The 25,763-nt window shown below is 32.7% G+C and overlaps 1 protein-coding gene across 1 annotated transcript in view; it reads left to right on the top strand.

Moving 5' to 3' along the window:
- The window catches only part of LOC124358202 (nesprin-1-like), a 363,429-nt gene that overhangs the window by 107,492 nt on the left and 230,174 nt on the right, over window positions 1–25,763 (top strand). The window contains exons 7-26 of the mRNA XM_046810494.1: window positions 3,780–3,863; window positions 4,737–4,829; window positions 7,455–7,615; window positions 10,047–10,242; window positions 12,009–12,215; window positions 13,717–13,863; window positions 14,221–14,385; window positions 15,501–15,671; window positions 17,233–17,434; window positions 19,051–19,268; window positions 19,380–19,520; window positions 19,978–20,142; window positions 20,619–20,748; window positions 21,043–21,236; window positions 22,101–22,283; window positions 22,771–22,905; window positions 23,194–23,328; window positions 23,422–23,583; window positions 23,685–23,899; window positions 24,241–24,349. Of these exons, the coding sequence (XP_046666450.1) occupies window positions 3,780–3,863; window positions 4,737–4,829; window positions 7,455–7,615; window positions 10,047–10,242; window positions 12,009–12,215; window positions 13,717–13,863; window positions 14,221–14,385; window positions 15,501–15,671; window positions 17,233–17,434; window positions 19,051–19,268; window positions 19,380–19,520; window positions 19,978–20,142; window positions 20,619–20,748; window positions 21,043–21,236; window positions 22,101–22,283; window positions 22,771–22,905; window positions 23,194–23,328; window positions 23,422–23,583; window positions 23,685–23,899; window positions 24,241–24,349 (3,213 nt within the window). The remainder of the gene's footprint in view (window positions 1–3,779; window positions 3,864–4,736; window positions 4,830–7,454; window positions 7,616–10,046; window positions 10,243–12,008; window positions 12,216–13,716; window positions 13,864–14,220; window positions 14,386–15,500; window positions 15,672–17,232; window positions 17,435–19,050; window positions 19,269–19,379; window positions 19,521–19,977; window positions 20,143–20,618; window positions 20,749–21,042; window positions 21,237–22,100; window positions 22,284–22,770; window positions 22,906–23,193; window positions 23,329–23,421; window positions 23,584–23,684; window positions 23,900–24,240; window positions 24,350–25,763) is intronic.

The raw sequence follows: 25,763 nt of genomic DNA, 5'->3' as shown, positions 1-25,763 counted from the left end.
ATATCTAGGATTACAAAAAACATTGTTGATTCAAAATATATAATGAAGAAACTATGACACAAGAGCTTCTAAAAGCACAAGAAAAGTTTCTTCTCGCTGGAGTCCCATTGACAAGAAGACTGCCACAGGCTAAAAGCATGTTACCAAAAACTAAAAAAGGCAAGGCAGGAAACAAGTGTTACATACATTGAACAAAGCCAAGGCCACTAGAGGTACCATCAATAAGGTACCATGGAAGGAAAGAACCTGAAAATGATACTGCAATAGCATTAAATAGCAAGGAATGAAACTTGCTGACCTTGAGAACGTAGCAAATCTCTATAATGTGAATCTGTAATAAGTATCTGAAGATACACTAAAGCTAGACAATACTAAAAATACCAGCATCAATTACTCAGTACAAGTACTCAGTGTTAAACAAGAATATTCTTTCTTGTTTACTCCTAACAACAACTGGTGAGTTAGATAGAACAATACAATCGTTGAAGAAGTTCATGTCTTCAGACGCTGATAAAATATCTTCAGTGGTCCTTAGAATATCTGGACATGAGTTTAGCTCATCTAGTGACATACACCAAATAAACTCTAATTTAATGTAAATTCCAAACACAATCAAGGTGACCCACAAAACATTTTAAACTAGGGAATTATCTAGCTGTTTATATCTGCCTCCAAACTTATTTAACAAATTTTTGAATAAGACTTCAGGAACATATTATACTACGTAAATAATTGTTGACAAACAGACAGACAGCATTGCTTGTTACTATAAAATAATTTACAACTTCAATAATAACCAGGATGAATACATTATTAAAAATGTGGAAGTTGGCAATATTATCACTAGCAACTAAACCGTAGCAAGATTTTTGACTGCCCAGGACATTTGATCTCTTGCTATCTGAGGTAAAGAATGTTATAGATGTCTCTAAGGCACAATAATATTGTGAAAAAAAAACAACTAAATGATGTACAAACTTTATAAGATCTGAATTTCTACTAACTAACAGAGTTGTGACTCAAAGTTCTGTCTTATTCCAGTTTTGTTTGTGCTTTTCGCTAATGATTTTCTAGAACACCTGTAAGAAAACATCAGGTAATAATTAATATATACAGGTGACATTATACTACTTATGGCAAAGACAAACACAGAACAATTAGAGTAAACATATAAACTGTCTTTTATATAATGTAAGTTTAACACATGAAATCAAGCAGATGCCATCAAGGAATAAAAAAGCATCAGTATCCAAAGTAACTGATCTTACATCTACTAAAAAAAAGTAATACAATTAGTACTCCATGAGCAACCAGAATAGCATACCATGCATTACTTAGAAATCATGTATACCTTTTCAGTCTGGAATGTTGTCTGAAGGCAACTTCTACTGTGTCTTAGTAAAGCAGAACAGAACATGATTGCTCTTTATAATAGCGGATTAGGCTCATGTAAAAATGTTTTATACTGTGTGACCAAAGATCACCCTAAGCAGTAGTACATACTTGAATATGACACCAGTTCACAGAACATTTATGTTTTAAAGAAAATCACTATTATGTAGAAGTGAAATTGCTGAAAAAGCTAACAAACCATTTGAAAACTGAGAACCTTATGATTATCATGAAGATGGTGTGTTTATGTGGTCACAAGACACAGTCTTTTACACCCTGAAAGATTTTCTTTCTTGGATGGAAAATGAAGAACTATAAAGTTTTCTATGTTTTTGTTGGATTACATCCAATTTGAAGAAACCTACTGGACTCTCTTTGAGCTCGTTAAAATTATATACAATGCTCTTCTAGCCAATTAATACTTCAGTATACACTTAAACATATTAAAAGTAATGCATTTATTTGTAATGCAATATAGAAATATGTTCTCAATCATTATAAAACATTTTATATTTATGCAGGAAAAACAAACATTTCGGCATCAAATATTTATTTTGGTTTTTAGTAGTATAACATGATTCAAAACAGGAAAATAGTCAACATTTTTTAAGCACAAACTGTAATAAATTAGGTTAGTTGATGCCAGAATCATTCCCTATTATTACTGTCCTGCCATTCAAACCCCAGACAGTCCTCAAGCCTATCTTTTGTAGAGCATTAATTTTGTTATGTTATAAACTCTACTTTTATATGGACCTAAACAAATTTCTTGCGGTTTTTAAGAGGCTTCTTTCACTGATTAACTTCATGAAATGTAGAGATTTTTACCACTGAAAGAACTTTTTATGGTTCAATCTCTTGTGATGTATTATTTTAACTAATACAATTGTATGATTAACAACACGATTGTGATGTTTTATGAGTGTCTCTGAAATACAGTTTTAATACAGTTACAATTTTATATTTGAAGTGCATACCACGCTATATTAAAATAGAGCCGTAATGTTGTAACTTCAGAACAAAATTTCAATTTTCAACATAGCTGAAAGTTCCCAAATTCCCACATTCCCTAATACGTATCAGGGCTTATAACAGGAGTTGCCAAATCTTTTATAGTTGCTTGAAATTTTCTCCACGTATTGCTTGGAATTCTATCCCTGTGTCCATCATACAGTATTTTTGAAAACTATCTCTGGTTTTTTGCTGGGCCAAAAAGTAAAAAGTTATAACTCTGCAAGCAGATCCACCCTGAGTAGCCCTTGACATGATACTGATATGCTTTGTTTAAATAATGATTTCATTTTATGGACATAAAATATTTATTTTCACTTAATTCTGTTAAGTAAAGCACAGATTAAGCAAAGGAGAGGCTTTTGGCTTCACCTTTGTGTGATAAAATATATACTTTTCATTTAAAGTTAGCATCTACCAAATGGCAGTGTTGTACGCTCAACAAATTATGATCATGACTTCTTCATTGTAGTTTGTATAAAATATGAACATTGCTTAATATATGATCAAACACTCCAATAAATGAACAATTTTTATTTTGTGAGGCCTTTCGTGCTCAATGAATACATGTGGGTCTGACGATGTGTTCATTGAGCACGAAAGGCCTCACAAAATAAACATTTTTCATTTATTGGAGTGTTTGATCATATATTAAGCATTTAGTTTCCAATAAGAAGAAGCTGTTAAAATGTAATATGGACATTGTTTAATTCATTGAATTAATTACTAATTATTACTGGAACCTTAATTGTATTTTAATACTGTCTGTTATGTATGGTTAAAAAATGTTTAAACTTAGGTAATTCCATAGAAAAATGATGGTACCAACCATTTTCGAAGCAAATATTGTAAAAAGGTTATTGGTATGATTTGTTTAGAATACTGCCCCAGTTACATAATTTAAACAGAAATACCCTTGTCAGACTGGCCTGTATCCCCCACTCAGTGGGTGTCTAGACAATTAAATTATAATCAAGTAGTTTATAAATAGTTTTTATTTATAGAAGAACAATGTGGCATTAAATGTATTTTACAATGGAGGAAGCTGGATGGCACCCAAGTTAACGCCTCATACATTCTGTAGAGCACGGCAGTGTAACATTTAACAGGGTTCACTGATCATTGCCGGCTTGACAGTTGGCACCACTGTTTGTGTTAGGTAGCTAACCTCGTTATTTACTTTGTTTTGCATAGCTTTGATGTCACATAAACGTCTTCGATCCAGTTATCATTGAGTATTACATTGTTCTTACATTTGAAACCACTATAATTTAATCTATAGTAAATAAATCCTTTAAAACAGAATTGGGTTTTTTTAGTTGACATCTCTTTTTAGTAAAATTGTTGTTTTAGTCAGTATGTATTGCATGTTTCAGCCTGTTGAACGAGGTCGCAATCTGCGAAGGCCACACTTCCTTAGCAATGTGAATACTGCATTACAGTTCCTACAAAGTAAAAAGGTATTTTCTTTTTTTGTAAATTATATATTAGATGGAAATAAGTGGTTGTAAAATATTATTAAAGTCAAATAGTGAGAGAATTTGTTAATCCTGTTATCTTATAAGTGTTTAATTTCTTTCATTTAGTAAACAACATCTAAATACATAGTAAATACAGGTAACTCCTCATAGTTTCACATAAACAACAAGAAATATCTTCAAATTATCTACCTGAGAGAGTATACAACTTTAGCCATGTGAATAAATCTAGTATGCTTATAAAAATAGTTTTTAACCATATTTTTAGAATAGAAAGTCGTGATCAAGAGATTTTGATTTAATAAGTTTTGAAGTGTTTCATGGAATAACACCTTAAAAATATCAACTCTAAATTCTTTTTGAACCAGCATCAGTGTCACTGGAGCATTACAAAATGAGATATAGCCCCACTATTCTCCCTGTTTAAAAAACATTATCACTTAACTTGTTATAAATTAAATGTATCTATTTCATGATAATTTTTTTCGCTTATGGTTACAACATTGAAACGATTACTATAACTCGTTTAAGATAAACTGGAACCTCTAATAAACATTGTTAGTATATTAATGCCTGTAATGTACTTGTACAATGAAAATATCATTCCTTTTTTTATATTTTAACATTTTGAAATAGAAACAGGAATTTACTGTTGAATTTACTATTCTGAAGTTACTTCAGAATAGTCATCTCAGATTGCATTTTTGTTAATAGCCGTTTTTTTTTTTTTTTTTGCTCGTCAAAACTTTTGCTAAAACAGTAATAACTTTGGTAATTTTTTGATAGTTAACACATTTATAATTGTAATTATTCTGTTTGTATCAGAGATTGCTAATATTGTTTTCTTATTTTCAGATAAAACTTGTAAACATAAATTCAACTGATCTTGTCGATGGAAGGCCTGCTGTGGTTCTTGGCCTTATATGGACTATTATCCTGTACTTCCAGGTATGTACAGATTATAGTCAATTGTAGAGAGTTTTAATACTTTATCAGAACTCAAGCACAGGATCTCTAGAGAAGCTTTCAACACAATAATTCCAAGAAAGACTGGTTCTACAGCTTTTGTATACTAACAATTATTAGCCGTAATACTGATTGATTTATCTAAATTAAACTGACAAAAGGTTTTGTATGCACCTAGTTGTTGTAGAAATCACTAACAAATTTATTAAGCAAGTTATCAATTTACAATATTTTTGTTGTTGAGGATACATGATATGTGAGTAAGTTTAATTACCTATTTATCAATCATATTTAGACATTAATATTTTTAATGAGTTAACATATACAACGGCTGTTTATAGTCGTTCATTACAAAAGACTTTGACTGTAACAAGAAGTTTAATAGTTTGTTATTTAGCAACGATACAAACAAAAGTATAGTTAAGTTATTTTAACATTTTTTAGATTTGTTAACTGAAAATTGATTTTCAGGATATTTTTATCATAATAAAGGTTATAAATTTATATAGTTATAATAATAGTAACAATACAAAAAAAACTGATAATGGAACTGCCCATGTAACTGATGTTGGTGTGGATTATTTCAAGGTTGCATGACAAAAATATATCAGTTGATTTTCCAAGACCCTATAACAAATAACAGTTCACAAATATTTCCCTTTAAACCTTTTCTAGAACTCAAGAACTCTTTCCTCACTTATATTACTCCAACTTTACAAATGCACAGATGAAAATATTAAATCAGCAATTAAGTAATGGTAATAAGCTAAAATGAGCTGTCAACAACAGTTCAGTTTATATACCATACAATGCTAATAAAAGCAAAAAATGTTATCGTGTTAACATGTTACAATTTTTACTGATCTTAATTCTCAAAGTTGCCTTATAACTGCTTTTCTGATTTTGTAATAATTATTTAACAATATAAGTGTGAATAAAAGACCATCGTGTCAAAGAAAAATTTCAGAACTTTAATTACAAATAATACTTTGGGCTTACAACGACTAATAAACACCCTGTCTACCTAGCTTCGACTTAAGGAAAATCACATGGTGAGTGTTTACTGTTAATCAGTGTTGACAAGGAAAAAGCATGATTACCATTCTATGCATGTTATCTGTATAGTTGTGCATGATATTAGCAAGTTTTTAAATAGGCAATTAAAATGAATTTATTTATAAGCTCACCAGAAAAATTCACCAAAGCATTTCTAGCTTCATCTCTGAGCCTTAATGATCAGAGGATGCAAACACAGCCAGATACGTGGGATTTGGTAGAGGGCGGGTGAACCAGTGAACGTGATAGAAATTGACTTTTTTGAGGAGAGAAAAGGAATATGTGTGCCTTTTATCCCAAATATATTAAAAATAATAAAATACAAAAAAGTACAAAAACATAGTTCTAGTGTAGTCATTATACATGATTAATAATAACAAAAATCATTTTCTTGAAAAACATTTAGAATTGCAAAATACATATTGCAAAGTTCCCTTTCCTTAGCTGCATCATCTTGACTATTTCACCCTTTTACTGTTATTAGAGGGTGTCTGCGTATTTGATAAAGTTGCCACCGGATTGCTTGAAAGTCACTCACTATACCATTGCATTAGGAATCCATTGTATCAACAAATGGATTTAAAAGAGAGTCCGTGAAACAGACAGCTGAATGAAAACTTCCATCAAGTAGTCATAATTCACCGTGAAAATAAAGCAGTAATCAATGAATATAATGTAAATTGTAAACATGTAATTGTATTGTAAACTAGTACGGTAATGATAACGGTGTCGGTGATGCGATGGGTGACGGACCCCAGACAAGCGAAGCAGACAGTGACATTGACCTAGAGAGCCAGCCAGACTATGCTACAGCTACAGACCTTGACTACAGAATGTGATCACTCGAGTGAGAACAGCTCCGCCCCCTCTCTAATTCTTCCTAACTGATCCTCTTTGACAGTTTCCTCTGTAAAAACTTCCAGTTCATTGTTATTCACTGTAAACAGAGGAACTGACATTTACAAATCCAGTCTTTGGTCTTATGTTGTTTTATCTTTTATAAGTGATGTGTTTATAAAGATTAGGATTATAACTGGCCTTATTTTTAAGAGTAAATTAGTGTTATTGTTTGCCACATAAATAATGATACAGTAATTAATTCCACAGTAAAAGTAACTAAATAAAATCCAATATTAACAGAAATTACACAATTAATTACTTTTCTCTACAGTCCTTGCTTGGACTTATCTTTTTTGGAATTTAGAATGGAAGTTTAGAAAATTATCTCTTGGTACTAGAAATTATTTTGTTTTTAGTGACTTAAATTAGTCGAAGTAACTACATAACCTAAAACTGGTGTTTAACAAAAGTATTATAATTTCTATTTTAAAATCTGTATAAATTAATGCACCCGTATTCCCAAGTAAAATATTAATACTTGCTTTGTTACATATTAGTTCAATCTGTTTTTCCAGTCACATAATTAATTGTGTATTTATATAACCGCATAACTGGTAAAAGTTGTTTCATACTTGTCCACTTTAGTAACAAATCATTGATTTAAAAATTGTTTTGGAAACACCAAAATATGTCATGTGATTGTGTTTGCAGATTGAGGAGAACACACGTGCACTGGCATCTCTGGGCCATACGTTCGGCAGTGCAAGTAGCCTGGAGGGTAGCCGGACACCAGACCATGCCACCGAGAGCAAGAGGAAGGGCGAAGGAGCTCGTAGGGCTCTTCTCTCCTGGGTCTCCAACGCTCTGCCCAAGTAATACTCCGCTTACAATACTGTAATACAATATAAATATAGGCGAAAGTAACAGATTTGTAATGTAACCTTTAGACGGGGAAGACCAATGGCAAAAAACCTATTTTTAAGAACATTTTATTTGGAATGGTAGATCATTTACTCACCATATTTGTTACATCTGAAGAATAAATTATTGTGATTAATGGTCAGAAAATGGGCATTTTGGTGATGTAGATTTAATTTAATCTAGTCTTCCACTTAATATACACTAAAATAAATTATTCCTAGAGGTAACAGCTTTTAGTCAGGACAGGGCAGTGGTTTACTATCTTGGCATTAGTTTTGTCAGATGAATAAACTTTTATAATGAACATTTTCAGTTGCCCATAAGTCCTCATTTTAGGGAGAGGCCATAATGGTTCCCATACGAACAATTTCAAATAAAGTTATTACTATAATTGTTGAAACGTAAAAATTGGAAGCATTTAAACATTCTCATATGTTTTATATTCACTCCTAATACACATTTAGATAATTTCTCCCTCAATTCTGTTAGTAAATAAAGTACTTACAGAATAATAATTAATAACATATTTTTTGAAAGGGTTTTTATTTCTAAAATGTAACATAAAGCACTCATAGCTCTCTCAATTTTGTTCTCTGACACTTGTTCATGGTTATCAGTTTTATGTGTTTTGTTAGAGCTTGCTATAAATTAATTTTACTCCACTTACAACAAGAAACACATGTGAAATAAATTATATATATATATTAAATGTATGTGTGTGTGTATGTGTGTGTGTGTGCTCACGCGCGCACGCTAAAAAACCTAAATTCGAAAGTAAAGTAACAATATATAGTAACCACCATTTCAGGAATGTTGGCAATATATTGGTTGAAACAGATACACTATGACTTTTTAGGACACTCCAGACAACTTAAAATACATGGTGAAAACAAATTTATTGTTAGTCTCATATCCAACACATAATCTCCGTGTTAGTAACCCTCAGTTATAACAACTATCCAACACATAATCTCCGTGTTAGTAACCCTCAGTTATAACAACTATCCAACACATAATCTCCGTGTTAGTAACCCTCAGTTATAACAACTCTGAACCTGTGGCATAGCAACACAGAGAGTTTTACCTTTGGATGGTTTTGTACAACCCCAAGACAACACATTAGTCTGTGTTTTATATAAAAAATTAAAAACAGTAATTTTTTTTATAGTTTACACAAATACTGTGAAACATTTCAGATGTTAAAAATTAAATATGAAATTAGTGATATTGTCAAGTACTATGAGTCAGCTTAAAAATTAATAAATTATTGAAAACATAGTGTGTTTTCGTATTGCTATAATGTCATAGTGCATCTTTGTTTATAAATTAGCAATAACAATGTAATATAATGGAACATGTTCAGTTCTCTGATCATTCATGATAAGACCTTTTCTGAAATTCACAATCAGAACAAAACATGATGGTTTTACTTAAGAAGTAATTTATATTGTATTTTATAGGTTAGTAGAAATTAACTATTGAAAATTAGTCTGATTAAAAATGAACAGTCATTGATTGCATTCCATTTAATAATTTCCTGTGTACAATTAGTTTTAATTTTGGTTTATGTAATGCATACAAATACTAATTATTTAATTTTGTAAATCAAAAGTGTTATTAATTCTTGGATAAAATATAGTAAAATAGAATATATCAAACAGTAAGGGAAGTAAAAATAAGTCTCAAAGATTTGTGTGCGTGCCGCAGATAAATATATTCTGTCATAGTAAACTGATTGTGCCCACAAATATGGCTTTCGGTGCTGTCGTCACACAGGGGTATGTCAGCCAAACCTGACGAGAATCAATAGCACATGATTGTTTCCTCTGTATTTACAGCCAAACAGTTACACTGTATTGCTATTTAAGTGGTAATGTGCCAGTGATTGTGTATTCATAAATCAGTGTAGCAATTGTAACAGCAACACAGGCTCTGTTAGCATGTTAATAGCATTTTGATTAAAATGTTTGCCAAACTGTAACCTCCAATTATACAGTCAGAGTGGCTCTGTGCTTGTGGCAAACATTGTTGAAGTTGTCAGATAATGTTATTATGCCATATGTTGATATAAAAAACTAATCTATAACATTTATTTCTATTTGTTGGATTAAAAACAGAATTCTCTATTGATATTGAATTAATTTTGTTTATTAGACTATTAAAAACCACAGAAATGTATTTATTGTTCTATTACTAAATTTTTAATTTTGTGTGTGCATATTTCTATACTATTAGCCATTGATTTTTTTGTATTGAATATGAATTATAAAAAAGGATCAACAGAAATGATTTAAAAAGTACTATCAACCAACAACAGTGTGTAGTGTGTGTGTTTCTTCTAAGATTTGTGGAATATGAACAATCATTGATTCCTTTGACTAGGGACATTGGACTGGAAGTAAAAGACTTTGGCCGAAGTTGGCGGGACGGACTGGCATTCCTTGCCATTATTGACCAGATCCGCAAGAATGTAGTGGATATGACTGCCCTGCGGCGAGCCACTAACCGGGCCCGGCTTGAAACTGCCTTTGATGTGGCAGAGCGCGAGCTTGGTGTGGCCAGACTGCTTGACCCCGAGGTATGTAATAGATTTTATTACACCTTTTCGTATTTTATACCTAAAAAGTTGGAAATGCAAAATAATAGATTTTAGATTTATAACAATTTTACGTTAATTTTATGTAATGCTTTTAACACGTATGGATTTAAAATAACATATGGAACTGATAGCTTCATATTTTCAGCTCCCTAACAAAACAATTAAAGAGTAGGCTGTACCTGTTGACAATAATGGTAACCATGTTATGGTTGCTATTATCTGATAGGCACTCATATGTTATTTTGGGATTCCATCCCCCTTATTTAACAACATTGGTAGCCATCTAGATCTACATTTTTACTTTCTTAATTTTAGTCATAGATGTATAATCAATTATCATCTAAACATTCTGTTTTACAATATTTGTGTTGTTTATTCAGAAATAATGTATTGTTTAAATATTCAAAAGGTGTACACTGTACAAGAAAAACTTTAAAGCATTTGCATATTAAAATGAGACATCTGCTATAATTCAGCAGTGTTCAATAGTAAGGATGTGAAAGTGTTTGAAGTTTATCATCATTTTTATTGGGTAAAACTCGAGTCAGCTCTTCATTTAATTGAAAGACCTATGGAATTTAACCTATTGTCCCAAAAAATCCAACCCCCACCATCTTGATTTTTGAATAGTTGAGAATGTAAAAAGATGTTCTTTGAAGATGTAAGAGGTATATGAAGGTGTTTTAGATGAATGTTAAAATCACTCATCTCTCCCCCAAAATGAGGGATGTGGGCTAGTACAAAAGTAACCCAATAAGTTATACCTCAAATTGAAGGCCGTTATGAGAAAAAAATAAACAACTCCAAGAAAATTAAATTTGAACCACTTGATTTAAAATGGATTTTTTGAAAAAAATTAAATTCTAACTTCCATTGAACACAATTTTAAATTTAATCAACTTAAAGAACTGTAACTTCATTCTTCTTTTATCAAGACCTTTAAAATGAACTTAATGAGGTTACTATAAACATTTTAGCACTTCCAAAAATGTGATTTTTATGTATAAGTTAAAGATTTAAAATATTAAATCCATCTTGTGATATCTAATGTTGAAGGTAAACAAAAAACAGGAATATTAAGCTGTAACCTATAAATTCAAAATTATAATTTTATCTTTGTTAGAACTGAATCCATTTTAGTCAGAGTGGTCAGAAATTGATGTTTATCTTGTTGTTTTTGACTTTATACAGATCTTCAATTTGTGGAGTTGCATATTCATATTTCAGGGAAGGAAGTAATTTGAAAGTTAACAAAAACCAACCTCAACAGTTTAAAGGTTAGGGGGAAAATTGTACTTTTGGAACACTTGTTTTTGGTAGAACATTTTAATATTAACATGTCTCTAATTTAAATTAAACATCAAAAGTGTGTTTTTATGAAATAAATATATCTCAAGATTACATTAACCAATTATAATGCTAAAGCGAATATATGTTAACAATTTAAAAATTAAATAATATAAGTTCTTAAGTATACCTTCAATATGAATTTGAGTGATTAAAAAAACCATTAACCAGATAGAAGAATATAATAACTTGAAATACATGAAAATGTCTTAAAATGCAGTCATTTTCAGGTTATAATAATTTATACTATTTTCTTATAAGAATATTTTGGAGAAATTATGTTTAGCTTCACATCAGAATAATTTCTTCAGATGTTATTGATTAAAATTTTTCTCTAGTTTAATGTTTATTTTAATACATCATGATGTCAGACAATAACCCAATGAATTGTGTGCCAGGATGTAGATGTGGACAGGCCAGACGAGAAGTCGGTGATGACGTATGTGGCCCAGTTCCTGCACAAGTATCCTGAGTTACGCAGTGACACCGGCGACTCACTGACAGCCATACAGAATGAGTACAGTTCACTTACTCAATGGCTCACTGAAAGGAACCAATACCTGCAACACCTCCGTCAGACCAACTCTCTACCCAACAGCTACCAGGTCAGCAATATAGTACGGGGTTTATTGGGTAATTCGATAGTCTAGTCTACTGCGGGGGATGACTGTTGGAGTTGGTGGGGTTCGTTCCCTGTGTCAGAGATTCTTGCTAGCCTCAACAAGGGTGTACCACCTCCTGCCTGCTTTGACTGGAGAGGCTGGTTCAGAGCTGGCCTCCCCTTCTTTCAAGGGGACATGACTTTGAGATTAGTGCCCTAAATTCTTCCCCATGGATCTTGATAGGAGGCGGCCCTACTCTTACCCAACCTGAATATCCTGTCACTCCGGAAGCAGCGCAAAGGTCCTTATAGGAGTAGGTGCAATTAATAAGAAAACAATTACAGTATGAGAAATTATTATAAATCTACATGCTGAAGACTCAAGTTTATAGCTGTTCTTCCTAACGTGTAGATCAAAAGCTATATATACTGTATATAAACAAGAAGATAGATGGTTCATTCCTGATTGGTGTTTATACCTATCTCATAAAATCTAAAGATTTGAGAAACCATATAATGATATCACAACTAAAAAAACCATGGATGTCCAGAAACACAATTTTAATTGCAAATAATGATTAGATACTGGAGTGTGAAGAATTACACTTGGAGTTGGTGAAGCTTTCATAGTTACAAAGGGTTCAATAACCTGAGGAGATGTGCTGCTATATCTCTCTGCTATATGCTGGAGCAGTGCTAGTCTTCCTTGTTTTAAAGTAGCATTGCTAATGCTGTGAGTAGTTACTATTTCCCCAATGGATCAATTCCACTCTATGGGTTATGGTTCATAATATCTTCCTAAGACTTGGTCCAAACACTCTATATGAGGATTCTTGTCGCTCTGAAAACCAATCAAAAGACCTTTTTGCCTTATGTGCAATGGTGGTTTCCTCAGCTTATTTCCCTTCTCTCAGATTTGCTTCTCAAAGATTATAATATTTGAGGATTAGGCAGAAAAGGGTTGAAACAATGACCAATACACAAAGTTTTGCCGTACATAAGTACAAGGTAAACGCTAAACCACCAAAATATTAACTTTACTAATTGATATTTCGTCAATGAATAGTACATTAAATGGACTTTTTGGCCCATGAAAGTTTGCTATACATATTGTAATTCAATAAACCTTAAAAGATTTAAAAGATAGAGCCAAAGATTTTTAAACAATATTCTATTTCACTATCAAACTTTTAAAGCAAAGTAAAAATAGGCATGTATGTATGATGGTAATTAGCAAAAGCATTATGAGTTTATTGTAAAATATCATTAAATTTCCTGTAATTAAAAAAACTTGTAAAACACATAACTACTACATATATTTTCTAAATTCCCACAGATTGAATTTATTAACCTATAACCTACCAGAGCTTTTTGTTCATTTTCAGTTGAATTTAACATGTTAATAACAACAGACTACTTTAAACCCAACCAATTAAAATTTCCAATGGACTTCCTTTACTTTGCTAGTAATAAAACCATCTAAGATATTTATTCTTGCTGTTTAGGAGTATGCTGCCTTTGAGAGTGAAGTGCAGAGCAGAGTAGAGTTGTACAACAAACTGCACCGATTGGTCGACTCTCACAGTATCATCAGTATAACTCACGAGTCTTGGCGTGAGATTGAAAAACTTTGGAGACAGCTACAAGCAGAGGTACATCAGTTCAAAACCCCTGATTTTATAATAATTATTAAAAATTATGAATTTGTATATACAATTCTGTTCCAAGCACTACAACTCTTTTTTTATAATTAAAAATGATTAGTTTAGTAATGCACATATATTTTTTTTGGTACAAGAACAATATTTCAGTCCTCTAAATGCAGTAAAAATAACAACGCATTTATTTCTATTAATTAAAACTATTTGTGCTCATACTATATAAAATTCAAATTTGAAAATTATTGTTTTATTATTTTTTACTATTTTATTATTGATAATTATCTTAGTATAGAATTGTGTTTTAATGTACTCACTACCCTGAGGCTGATGCTAGCTTGTGTGTTACAGATGCGCTACTGGCTGAGACTTCTGGACTCACAGCTGCCACCTCCATTCTGTCAAGTGGGCGACTGGCTTGCGCGCGCCGAGGATCTCATCGAGTCCGACGATATTCCCACTCTGATGAATGAGGAGACCGCCACCATCATCAGCAGGAAACTAGAGGAGCACAAGGTACACACTTCATTGTTTGTTTAATGTTAGTAGCATTTTTTTCAGAAAAGGAAAGCCTTGAACAGTAGATGTGTGTTTCAAGGTCAACTGATGCCTAGACAAGGTCATTATTGACAGTCAGAAATCACAAAAGCTCAGATGTAGGTTTAGAATTTTTGTTCTCATCACTTAATGTTGGCCTCAGTGTACTGATCAGTGGACAATGTCAATCCTCAGTTCTCATACTTACTGAGAGCCAGTGTGAGATTAATGTTGCAAATCCAATTTCCTCAAACAAAATTGGCCTCTGGTAGTTATGAAAAATAAAAAAATTCCTAACACAATTTGCAAACATCAACTCTTCATTAGTTTCAAGAGCTGAATGTACTGGTGGCCATCTTGATTTTAGTCTCAATGTTAAACCTTAAACATATTAACTCACTTATTTGTGGTTGTAGAGTTATAAAAGATGTCTCGCCTTAAATATATTTTAATACACATCCAAACGCTTTTTCAATATTTGTTTGCTTATTCAGATGTAAAATCTCAAATTTATATGTACTTTCCACTTTAAATATTAAAACAGTTTTAACTTTAGAAGAAACACTGGAAAGAGTTTAAATGCATATTAATTACAACTTTTAAAGTGAGACATTAATTACCCCATAACTCTAACACTAAAAGTAAAGGTGTACAAGTGTTTAATATTTAACAATGTTCTTATGGGGTAAAACTCAAGGTCGTATCACTTCAGTCCCAGCGTTCTTAAGCGTTTCATTAATATAGAAGTGGAGGGTAAGCAAATAAAGAAGCAGAACAATATAATATCATTGTATAGAATCTACAGTAATTTAATAAATACTTAGAGAGGACTTATGAATACAGTTTTTTTACTAGTATTGTTTGCTAACTCAAAGTTGACTAATTTTGTCATAAATTATTTCGTTATACAATATAGACTGGGATCGTTTCATGTGTGGCATACCATACCATGTGACATAGCTCATGGTCTTAAGAGAGTTAGCTAATCTACTTCCGATATTACTAGTCTTCAAGCGGCATCTAAAATTAAGCTCACAATAAAAACGAAATATTGTATGTGCCAACTTGCTATACTGATTAATAAAATGTTTCAGGCATTCTTTTCGGAGCTGCCCAATATTGAAGCACTATTTGAGAAGGGAGTAGCTTCAGGAGTGCAGTCACAGATACCACCGCAGCAACTGGACAATATGGCTCGAAGACTGCAGAATGTTGGCCCTCAGGCTGCACGACGTCGTGTGAGGCTCAAGTTTCTGGAACATAAGGTACTCATTTTTTCAAATGGTAATTTTTGTTCTTTCAAATTAGACCTATTAAACACCTGACAAACAGATTTAATGAATCACCACACAGTGTACATTAATTCTTCCACATTCTTAAAATTTCATAACTCCTGGATAATATAAACCATTCCTAGTTTTAATATATGGTTTAAACTATTCAATTATATATATATATATATATATATATATATATATATTATATATATATATATATATATATATATATATATAATTTCAATAAACATTGAATCACATATATATTTATGTCTAAAACCCTCAATTTTATAATTAATTAAGCAAAATCAGAGTGGAGTGGATTGGGGTTGATTTAATGAAAAAAAAAATTATATTTGAGTTTGAAGGGGCTATAACAAAAAACATTTTACTTCTTCAATAAATCAAAGCTTTTTCATAAAGGGTTTAATAACCCCTGCAAATTTTTGATTCTAAATGTCAGATTCAGGAGTAAAATAAACATTTTAAAAGTTGCGGCATGTGGAGTTTTGTGAATATTGAGTTAAGGTCCATTCATCTTCCGCTTAGTGCAGTGTCTGAAATGTGACACTGGTACAGTCTGACTCCTGAAATCTTCAGTTCACGTCTGGCTGTGGAGATCCATAAAAAGTGGATCTCCAGTGTCCATACCAGTGTCAGGTTTCAGACAGTGAAAGGTGAATGAACCTTAACTTGATACTCACAATACCCTATAAGCCACGATTCTTAAAATGTTTATTTTAAGGTGAATGAGCTTAACTCAATATTCACGTTAAATAAATCTTTCCCACCAAAGCCACGTTATGTATATTATTGGCAAGGTCTTAATGAGCGATGTATTGTTCACTGATTGGTTTTTTTCAATAACACAAACTGTTAAAGATTGATAAGGATTAAACTTGTTTGGACGTTAAAAACAATTAATGATATGTGGGGTATGATTGGAAAGTTTTTAATGAACACTGTATTTTGGTAGTGCAATCCATTAACCATTGACACGTTTGGTGACATTTTTAAATCGTGTGTCCAAAATTATTTATAGATGATATTAAATATCTTTTCAATTAAGTATTCAATAACACCCACTATACAGCAGTCAATTAAAACAAATTTCTTAAGCATCGAGTGTGGCTTTGCTGGAAGGGCCATACTTTGGACTAAAGTCATTAATTTAAAATTAATTAAAACTCCATCAAGCATGTTAAAGATTTAAATATAGTAGAGAAATTATAGGTTTTTAGAAGTTAGTTAGTATATCATTCAGACATAAATTATGTAAAACACAATAACATATGGGGTCTTTTTGTGGTTTACCACCAGTTTTTGGTGAATAAGGGAGTTTAAATTATAATGATATTATCCTCATTTAGATGGGTTGATTAATAAAATTATTTCATGCATCTGGAAAACATTGATTGATATTTGATGCCCAGTATTTAAAAAAAAAGTAAAAAACCTTTAAAATGAATCATCACAAATAATGATCTGTAAACTATGAATTCAATTTGATGTTTATAGGTCTGTAATTTTTGTTCATAACTTGTTACAGTGCTGCCTGATAGCTTTCCTTCACCTGACAGAGAGCAAACTGCGGGGATGGACTGTAAAGTATGGACGAGAAGACAAGGTGCAACACTTGCTGGAGCAGTACACCAACTTTGTGTCACGCAACCGCATCTTCCAGGAGTTTAACAAAGCTTACATAGACATGCAGCAGGTGGTGGAGGAGTACAAGAGGGATGGAAACATAGGTAGGTTATTTTATTGCTTTACAATCAATATTAGTTCATCATTTTATGCTAAAAATGGGTGGGCTTAAAAAATATGAGAAGAGATGCAATTTTCCCTCCCTATTAATCGGGCAAAATCAGAACCAAATCCTAACACTCGTTATCAGAAAACCACTGATTAACAAAAGAAACAAACAGAACTCAAACCAATAAGTAATATAATAAAATATAGTATTTACAAGTAAATACCATCAACAGCAAGTTTCCCACAAATATAGAATATTTTTATAGAACTAACATTTTATTTAAAAGAAGGAAAAAGATTATCTTTAATTTAGCCTGCTTGGTTGCCTTGATTTTTAAATTAATTTATGTGCAATTTAAACATTTCTTACATTAATCAGGGTAGTACTTTGGTTGGAATTTGGATAATAATCAGGGTAATGCTTTTAATGGAGTGATACTTTTGCCAATATAATCTTTGAGACAGAATTTACAGTTTAGTTGATAGATGCTGTTTTTCTTGGTGCAATGCTGCCTTTAACAGGATATTATTTTTTCCATTTTATTACCTTTAAATACCACGTCTTGGCTTGTTACAAGGATTGCACGTGTTGAATTGCCTTCATGGTTTAATTTTGGCCTAGAAACAATGTTTTGTAGTTTGGGAGAGTTTTTAAAGATTACTGTAAGAGGCTAAGAAATTAATTTGTAGTCTCAATAGTAGATTCCAAAATGGGAAAATAACACCTTTCGAATTTTGTTGATCTTTCAAGGGAAGGAAAATATTTAATAATAAATTTAGGATCATTACAGTTAATAACACTGGAATTGGTTTTAGATATTCTAATTTGTGTATTAACAGGATTATTTATTATTTTGGATTAAATTGGATTATTATTTTGGATAGCCCCTTTCATAAAGGAAATTATAAAGTCTATTTATATGTGGTAATTCTGATAAAAGTACACATTTTTTAGGGTTGATAGAGGGTGTGAATACAAATGTTTCTTTTCCAATACATATGGGGCTGCAAATGTTTCGTTTCAAGAAAATTGAAAATTTGTGAAATGCTTGCTTGTAGGCAACACGCCCTTTGAGATTTGGCCAAAAAAACACAAAGCTGCTGAAACAAAACTTTATTTCCTTCGTACTAACACATAAAAGAACCACGTAATTTGAACAAAAATGTAAGAAAAAATAATTATTACAGCAAATGCTCAAAATTTCCCCTCATTTGTGTCGATGCAAAGCTGAGCTCTTCTTAACAGTGACTGTCATATTTTAAAAGAGTCGGGGGTTTTTTCTTCCACCATTGATCAACATGGTTTCCACCACCAGGCCCCTCACCCTGTGTTCACATAAATGTATCATTTGATATTTTAACCCATTTGATACCCTCTCATTTTGATTCCTAACAAAATTAGCATTGTTTGGTGATTGATTTCATTCTAGGAATACCAGGAATACTACATTAATATACTACAATAATATTTATTGTGTTGCAAATCATTTATAAAAGGTGATATAAAATTAATTATTCCTGATTTTAAAATAGTAATGGTCTCAATACTTACTCTTCCAGACACAGGTTTACTCTGATAATGTATTTATGATCTGAATTAAATGTGTTACAGACCAGAAGGAGAGCATGGCAACAGATCGCTTCATGCGAGAGACGGCAGACCGGTGGAAGCACGTGTCGATGGAGCTGCGCTGCGTTCAGTCAATGCTGGAGGAGGTGGTGGCTTACTGGAGGCGCTGGAGAGTGCTGTCCGAGGAGCTGGAACAGTGGCTCGCTGTGGCTGAGACGAAAATGGACTTACCAGAAGAAGAGAGGATGGAGTTCTTCCAGGTATTTTCTTTGTTAATTCATCTGTCTGAAAGTATTGATTATAAGTTCTTGTTTCTCACTAAATGTTTTCATGTTTTGCACAATTTTTAATTTGAGGAAACTCTATTGCAGGACCTGAGTGTATGGAAAGACAAGCACCAACTGCTGGGTGACACTGTCAGTTTCCTGTTAGCTACCTGTGAGGACCAAGTTTCCCAGGAGCTGAAAGATCGATACCACAACATCAACTCCAGATGGGAAGCCCTCTTCCCGGTAAATGTCCTCAATTTCTTACCATTAAATATAAATGTGAAAAAGAAGCTAAGTAAAATGATAATGAATAAACAAAGTAAAGGATATGATTATTCACCTGGATGAGTCTAATTTCTGTAAATATTGTAAGAAGAAAACACAGTAAATAGTTTAAAACATTATTAAATATTCATATAATTTAATTATATTCTCTCAACTTTTCAACTGTTCTCCACCTCATTATAATATTAGCCTTACAATCCACATATTCATGACAAACTGATAAAAGTTTTTATTTGGTGTACAATTTATCCGTTCACTACTTTTTAGATCATACATTTGATGTACCAAATAATATTATAAGCTTCTATAAATAGATCAGATAGTTAGCTCTGAAAATGTCACACTATTTAAGTGTTCTTTGAATACTGAACAATTGAAATCTTTCTAATTTTTCCCTTACTTTTGACGCTTTCAGAGAGTGAAGCAGTACATGCATGCAGGAGACATTCTACGCAACCGCAAGGACTACCGTGCAGGTGTTGAGCGGTTACAGACCTGGTTGCGTAATGTGGAAACATTCCTGACTTCATCACAACTCACCTCTACTGAGAAAATCAAAGCTTATGGACAACAGTTGCAGGTGAATACTTCAACAGTTTAACATTTTCTATTGATCTCTACTATTTTAGATAAGAGAAAGATTGTTAAGATCCCATCCATAAAAGACATGTTGATTTTACAGTGGTTTTGGTAAATATTATGCTGAATTGGATTTGCAACTTCTGAACTTGACAAACATGTGGTAATTTTTATGTGTTCAGAAATTATGTGAACAAATTATAATTTGAAATGTGAACGTCCAAGTTCAAAATTTGTAATAACAAATTTAATGTAACTATAGTATGTTTTAAGGTATAATATGAAACCTTGGATATTTATATTTAAATTTACTTATGTTTTAGTTAAAACAAAGTGAAAATAGATTTTCTATGAGAGATCATATTACAACATAGTTAATGCTTTGAAAATAGCTTAGTGCCATCTGAAAATGTATCTAATTTGTCGATAATCGCTTAAGCCAATTGTAGGATTAATGTTTCTTTTTGTGGATTGCAGAAGTTGCAACAGGAAGTGGAGGAAATGGAAGAACTGTTCAAGAGTATCAGCAAAAAGTTCCAGACACTGATACAAGATCTGTCAAGAGAAGAAGTGGACCGCATGATGAACACTCTTAAAAAGGAAAAAGGTAAAGTGATAATCACAATTGTATTTGAAGATACAAATGATATGAGTTTATAAGATAGCTACTAATATTAGGACAATAAGTGAAGTAACTCACTGTAAGTGGCATTTATTTAATTTTTAGCATGTCTACTAACTATTGCCAGATGTTCTCTGTGCACTTCAATATGGCCATTTTAAAATTTCAATAATTCAAGTAACAGTCATCTCTGGAAGGTTTATTCTTATACCCAAGGAATTTATCTTTATTCCAGCTGCCTTATATCATGTCTCAACTCTTGTTGCTGTTGGTTCGCAGAAAACCTTGTACGAGTGCGTGCCCTGATCCCAATGCAACTGCACCTGTTCCACCAGATCCTGGTGCAACACGAGTCTCTGGAAGCCGGCCAGAATGAGATCTCTCAGTGGCTGGACAATGCTGACAGCCTGCTCGACTCTCTCTCTGTCGCTGGTGGAAAGGAAGCTGTTCAGTCCAACCTTGAACGCCATAAGGTACATGACATTCTCCATTTGTTTGCTGAATTGGATTGGAATCTACAGTTGGCTTGTCCAATACTAATCTTGAAAATGATATTGTTCAAATAGGGATTTGCTTGATGAGTGAGTGTTAGAAATTGATAAAGATGGAATGGATATTTCTAGTTCTTCAAAAACCCTTATACGTTTTGTTATATTATGTTTTTATTGTAAAAACTAGGCTTTAAACCTGTTATACTAATTAGTTTCAATAAGAAAATAATAATAAAATGATTATGGAGTGCCGTCTTCCCTGACTTGTCAAACGTGACCAACGACATTAATTTTGGATGTGAAGGCTAGGTATTCGTGCACAGTATGTGATAAATACGATTCATCTTAACACCAATTCCATGACAGATGCAAAATTTTCAAATATGATAGATATTGAGACAAAAATTCATATAATCTGTAAGTTTATTGACTATCAGCACAATAAATTAAATTTTTATTATTAGTCTATTATGGAGAAATTATAAGATTTTCCAGTATAAATTAGTAGGAAGTTATTGTAAAGTCATTAGACGCTTGTAGTTTTTTTTGTCCAAAATTGAAAGTAGTCATTCCACACCTCATTCTACAACTATCATAATTGAAACCCTTTGTAATATTAAAATGGGGCATATTTTATGTAGGAGAATGGCAGTTGTTAAAAATTGTTTAGCTATAATTTTGTTATTTTAAAAGGTACATTTTTATTTGATCCATGAAATACTAACTACAAAAAATCATGTATTTTGCTTCCTTTACAAACATTTTTCATTAAATGAACCTTTGAATCATTATACAGATAGTAATTTTCTTAAGTTTTTTTTTATAAAAAAAATGACGATGTTACAGTCTTTCTTCTCCCGGATGCTGTATTACAAATCCATGCTAGACAGCAAAAATAAAGTGTTCCAAAATATTGTCAAGTCCCTAGACCAGAGTGAAGGCATAGACACCAATGACTTCAAGACCAAGATGGTGGCTCTGAACGAGCGGTTCTCTGATGTTGCACAGCGTGCTGTTGGATGGGAACAGGTTGGTTCTATTTATTGTCTTGTTAGTGATTTTAATAACCTTATAATTTGGTATCTTATTTTAATTTCAGTGTATGAAAAGTAAATGTAAGTTCTTATAAGATTTAAAGTCAGTAAGATGATTACTGTGATTCACTTGTAAACTTGTCAGGAGTAAATTTGAAAGAAATATCTCACCAATTTTGGCAAGTGTAACTGACCATTAGTCAAACCTGTGGGGGTATTAATCATAATTTCGTATGTATATATATTTTGAATGTTGACAATTTGGGCTTGATTGTCTATATTGTTGTACTACAGCTTGTAACATGCAGGCTTGATGGTTTTAGTAAGACTGCTACAGACTAATCTAATCAGATGATAACAGAGGATATCTGAACATGGTTGTGTCATCTGCTTATGGGGAAATTAATTGCTTCATACATTCTCACCAGCAGTGTTTTAATCACCTGAAAGCTTTTAATAATTAACTTTGTTCTGTCCTTTAGAAACTTCAAGAGGCCATCCGCTGCTGGCACAATTTCCGTGAGATTGAGCGAGTAATAACGGACTGGCTGCAGACTGCAGAGAAACTAATTGCTGAGAAACACATTGACTCCAAGCAAACAGTTGAGAATCACAAGGTGAGCACTTTTTATAATTCTGACAGTTGTTCCACTCAACGTTGTTGAAATTATTAATCATATAGCCTCAATGTTCTCTTAATATGCTAGCTCTCAAACAGCAGTTTTGGATAGGTCAACCTGTATGTAAGCTCTGCAAGTGGATAGTCCAGGTTACAGAGTGAGAACATCCTGCTCAGCGTTACTACTCGTACTGTCATGTCCATTCAGTTGCATTGGGTTGTTATGGTTTATGTTGAATTCTTTGAATATTTTGAGGTACTTCATGACACTTGTGTGGTATTTCAGGCTTTCTTTGAACACATCAATGAACGGTGGCTGGGCGAACTGGTGAATGCTGCCCAAGACTTGACCACTTGCCTGCCTCCTGAGGACCATCCACCAGTCTATAGCACTGTGGAGAAACTGCAATCCAGGTGGAAGGTGAGATTTGATCACTTGGATGTTTAAAAATCAACTTTCTCATCAGTAACTGTCACAATTCTTTTGGGATTAATGTATGTTCCTTGTAAATAGGAAGTGGTATCATTCGCACCTCTGCACCTGATGAGGTTGGAGTTCCGATTGGACGAGAACACGTTCAACCAATATCTGAAGGAGCTCGAGAATGAATTGAGTGCAGAGACTCAAGCATTCAATCGAAATGAAGATGTTGAGAATATACTTACCAGAAACAAAGTAAGATTTTATATATCAATTTGTTTAGTGCAATTAATTTTAGAGTCAGTGCCGTTAAAGAAGAACGAGAAAACTAACTATTGTGTTTGTTGTGTTGGCAGAACTGCTTCGTATCAGGCAAGGTGGTGGCAGATGTAAAGCGTTGTCTGGCAGACATGACCAGGGTGGGGCTGGCCATGAAAGGGCCATCAGCAGTGGAACTGACAGAGACTGTGAAACGAGCAGAGCAAAGATGGACAGACCTTGCATCCAGAGCAGAACATCTCAGGAACCAACTGCAACAGATACCTGACAAGTGGAAGGTCTACAGACAAAGGTTAGTAAACCAATGAATGTGCGTGCAAGCAGAGAAGCGTTAAAGCCATAGCAGAATTTTATATTTTTATAAAAATAGAAAATTAATATTGTTCAAGCTTTTTTAGAGTCATGTCCTGACTTTAGGACAGTCGGAATAACAGTAATGTGCAACCACTGCAGTCAGTATGTTAAATAGAGTCGTGTCTACGTGTAGCGTGTAGCGTTGCTTTTATCATTCATTTAACCCTCTGAACCCAGCAATAGTGCAGTATGATTGTAGAAATGTTTAGGATCAGTCGCCTGAGCTTTGAGAGTAATATTAAATTTATGGAAGTATCTAATTTATTTAAATTCTTTTAGGTTCTCTGCAATGGTTCAGTGGATGGATGCTGTGGATGTCAGCATCAAAAATATACTCAAGGAGCTTGCAACAGCTGAGGAATTCGAAAAAGAAAAAGCAGTATTCCAGGTATACAGCTTACTGTGTGTGTTATTTACGTGGATTATTTGTTTAATACAATGTTGCTGATTGTGATCATAGAAAATGTTAATTGTATTTCCTTTTTTATTTGCTGGCCTGGAAGAATCAAGTTCGCATTGCTTTGGTAACGTTCATGTGAAAATTTGTGATTGTCCAATGTGTTTGTTCATCTTTCTGTTGTATATAGATTTCTCCCTCCTGTCTCTTAGTTAATCGTAAAGCATACGTTTTTGAATAGTTTTAAATGAATTCAAGGCTTTGGAGCTGTATTAATTTAATTTATACTATTACGTACAAATCTAATGATGTCTGTCTATGTGTTTGTGTGTGTGTTACTCAATCACGTAAAAATTCCTGAACCGACTGTATTGAAACTTTACACGGAATTTCTTAGCCTCCCTGGTTAACATATAGGCCTATTCCTATTTCGAGAATCTCCCTGGACTAAACTCTATTGGTCTAGATAACTAGGTTTTTGGCTTAATCCGCAGATAGTAAATGTGTTTTGTAATCAACTGTTCTTTGTAAACTTGTAATGTGCCAACACAGTTATATGTTTCATTAATTTAAGTACCATTTAAAATTTATTCGAATTTATTGCTTGAGAACATAGAGTAAACTTAAAAGTAACAGCACTTTTTATTTCAGGCATTAATCAGTAATGTAATAGATAAATCAAAAACAAAATTACTAGCTCACTATAGAAAATCCATCTTAGTTTTTTTTTGTTGACAGAAGTAAGGTTTTCAGAACTGCAAACGTATATGTTTTCTTGATCAGGGTAACAAAGAAAACTCAACTATGGTACCAGATATAGCTTAGACCAGAAGAAAATTACTTTGGCCGAAAATAGACACTTTATAACCAAAGTGGGCTTCTCAGACTTGTATGTATATCGCCAGACAATTCAGAGATGCAGATAACCTGGGGTTTACTGTGTTATTTATTTACAACCTCAATAGTCATTGTACATATTATTTTAACATTAAGGTACAAAAAGTAAAAAATAATAATTTATTGTAGAATGAAATGTGTATCTTTGTCATGGTGTGGAAGAAAGAATTGGAATCATATGCAGTTTTTGAATGAATTTCCCTTTCTTAGCCGCAACGTAGGTAGATCATTGAATTACTCTTCGATCACAGATCAAATTTGATTTCTTACGTAATCTTAATGCAGACCACTTACATAAATCCAAGATTATTTTTAGGCAGCTTGTGGAACATCAAATTCAAATGTATTGAATGTAATACAGTTTGGTTGATTCTTTCTTATTTTTAACGGATTGGACTTGTTGTTCATGTAATAGCGAGGTAGTAGTTAACGTGTAGTTGGCAGATACTCGTAGTGTAGTTCGGTAATCGAAATACCCATAGACCCGTATCTCGTAGTTTTGAGGTAA

The sequence above is a fragment of the Homalodisca vitripennis genome, chromosome 3, assembly GCF_021130785.1.
Source record: "Homalodisca vitripennis isolate AUS2020 chromosome 3, UT_GWSS_2.1, whole genome shotgun sequence".
Taxonomy (NCBI): Eukaryota; Metazoa; Arthropoda; class Insecta; order Hemiptera; family Cicadellidae; genus Homalodisca; species Homalodisca vitripennis.
The sequence above is the reverse complement of the archived record's forward strand: the minus strand, read 5'-3'. Positions and strand labels throughout refer to the sequence as shown.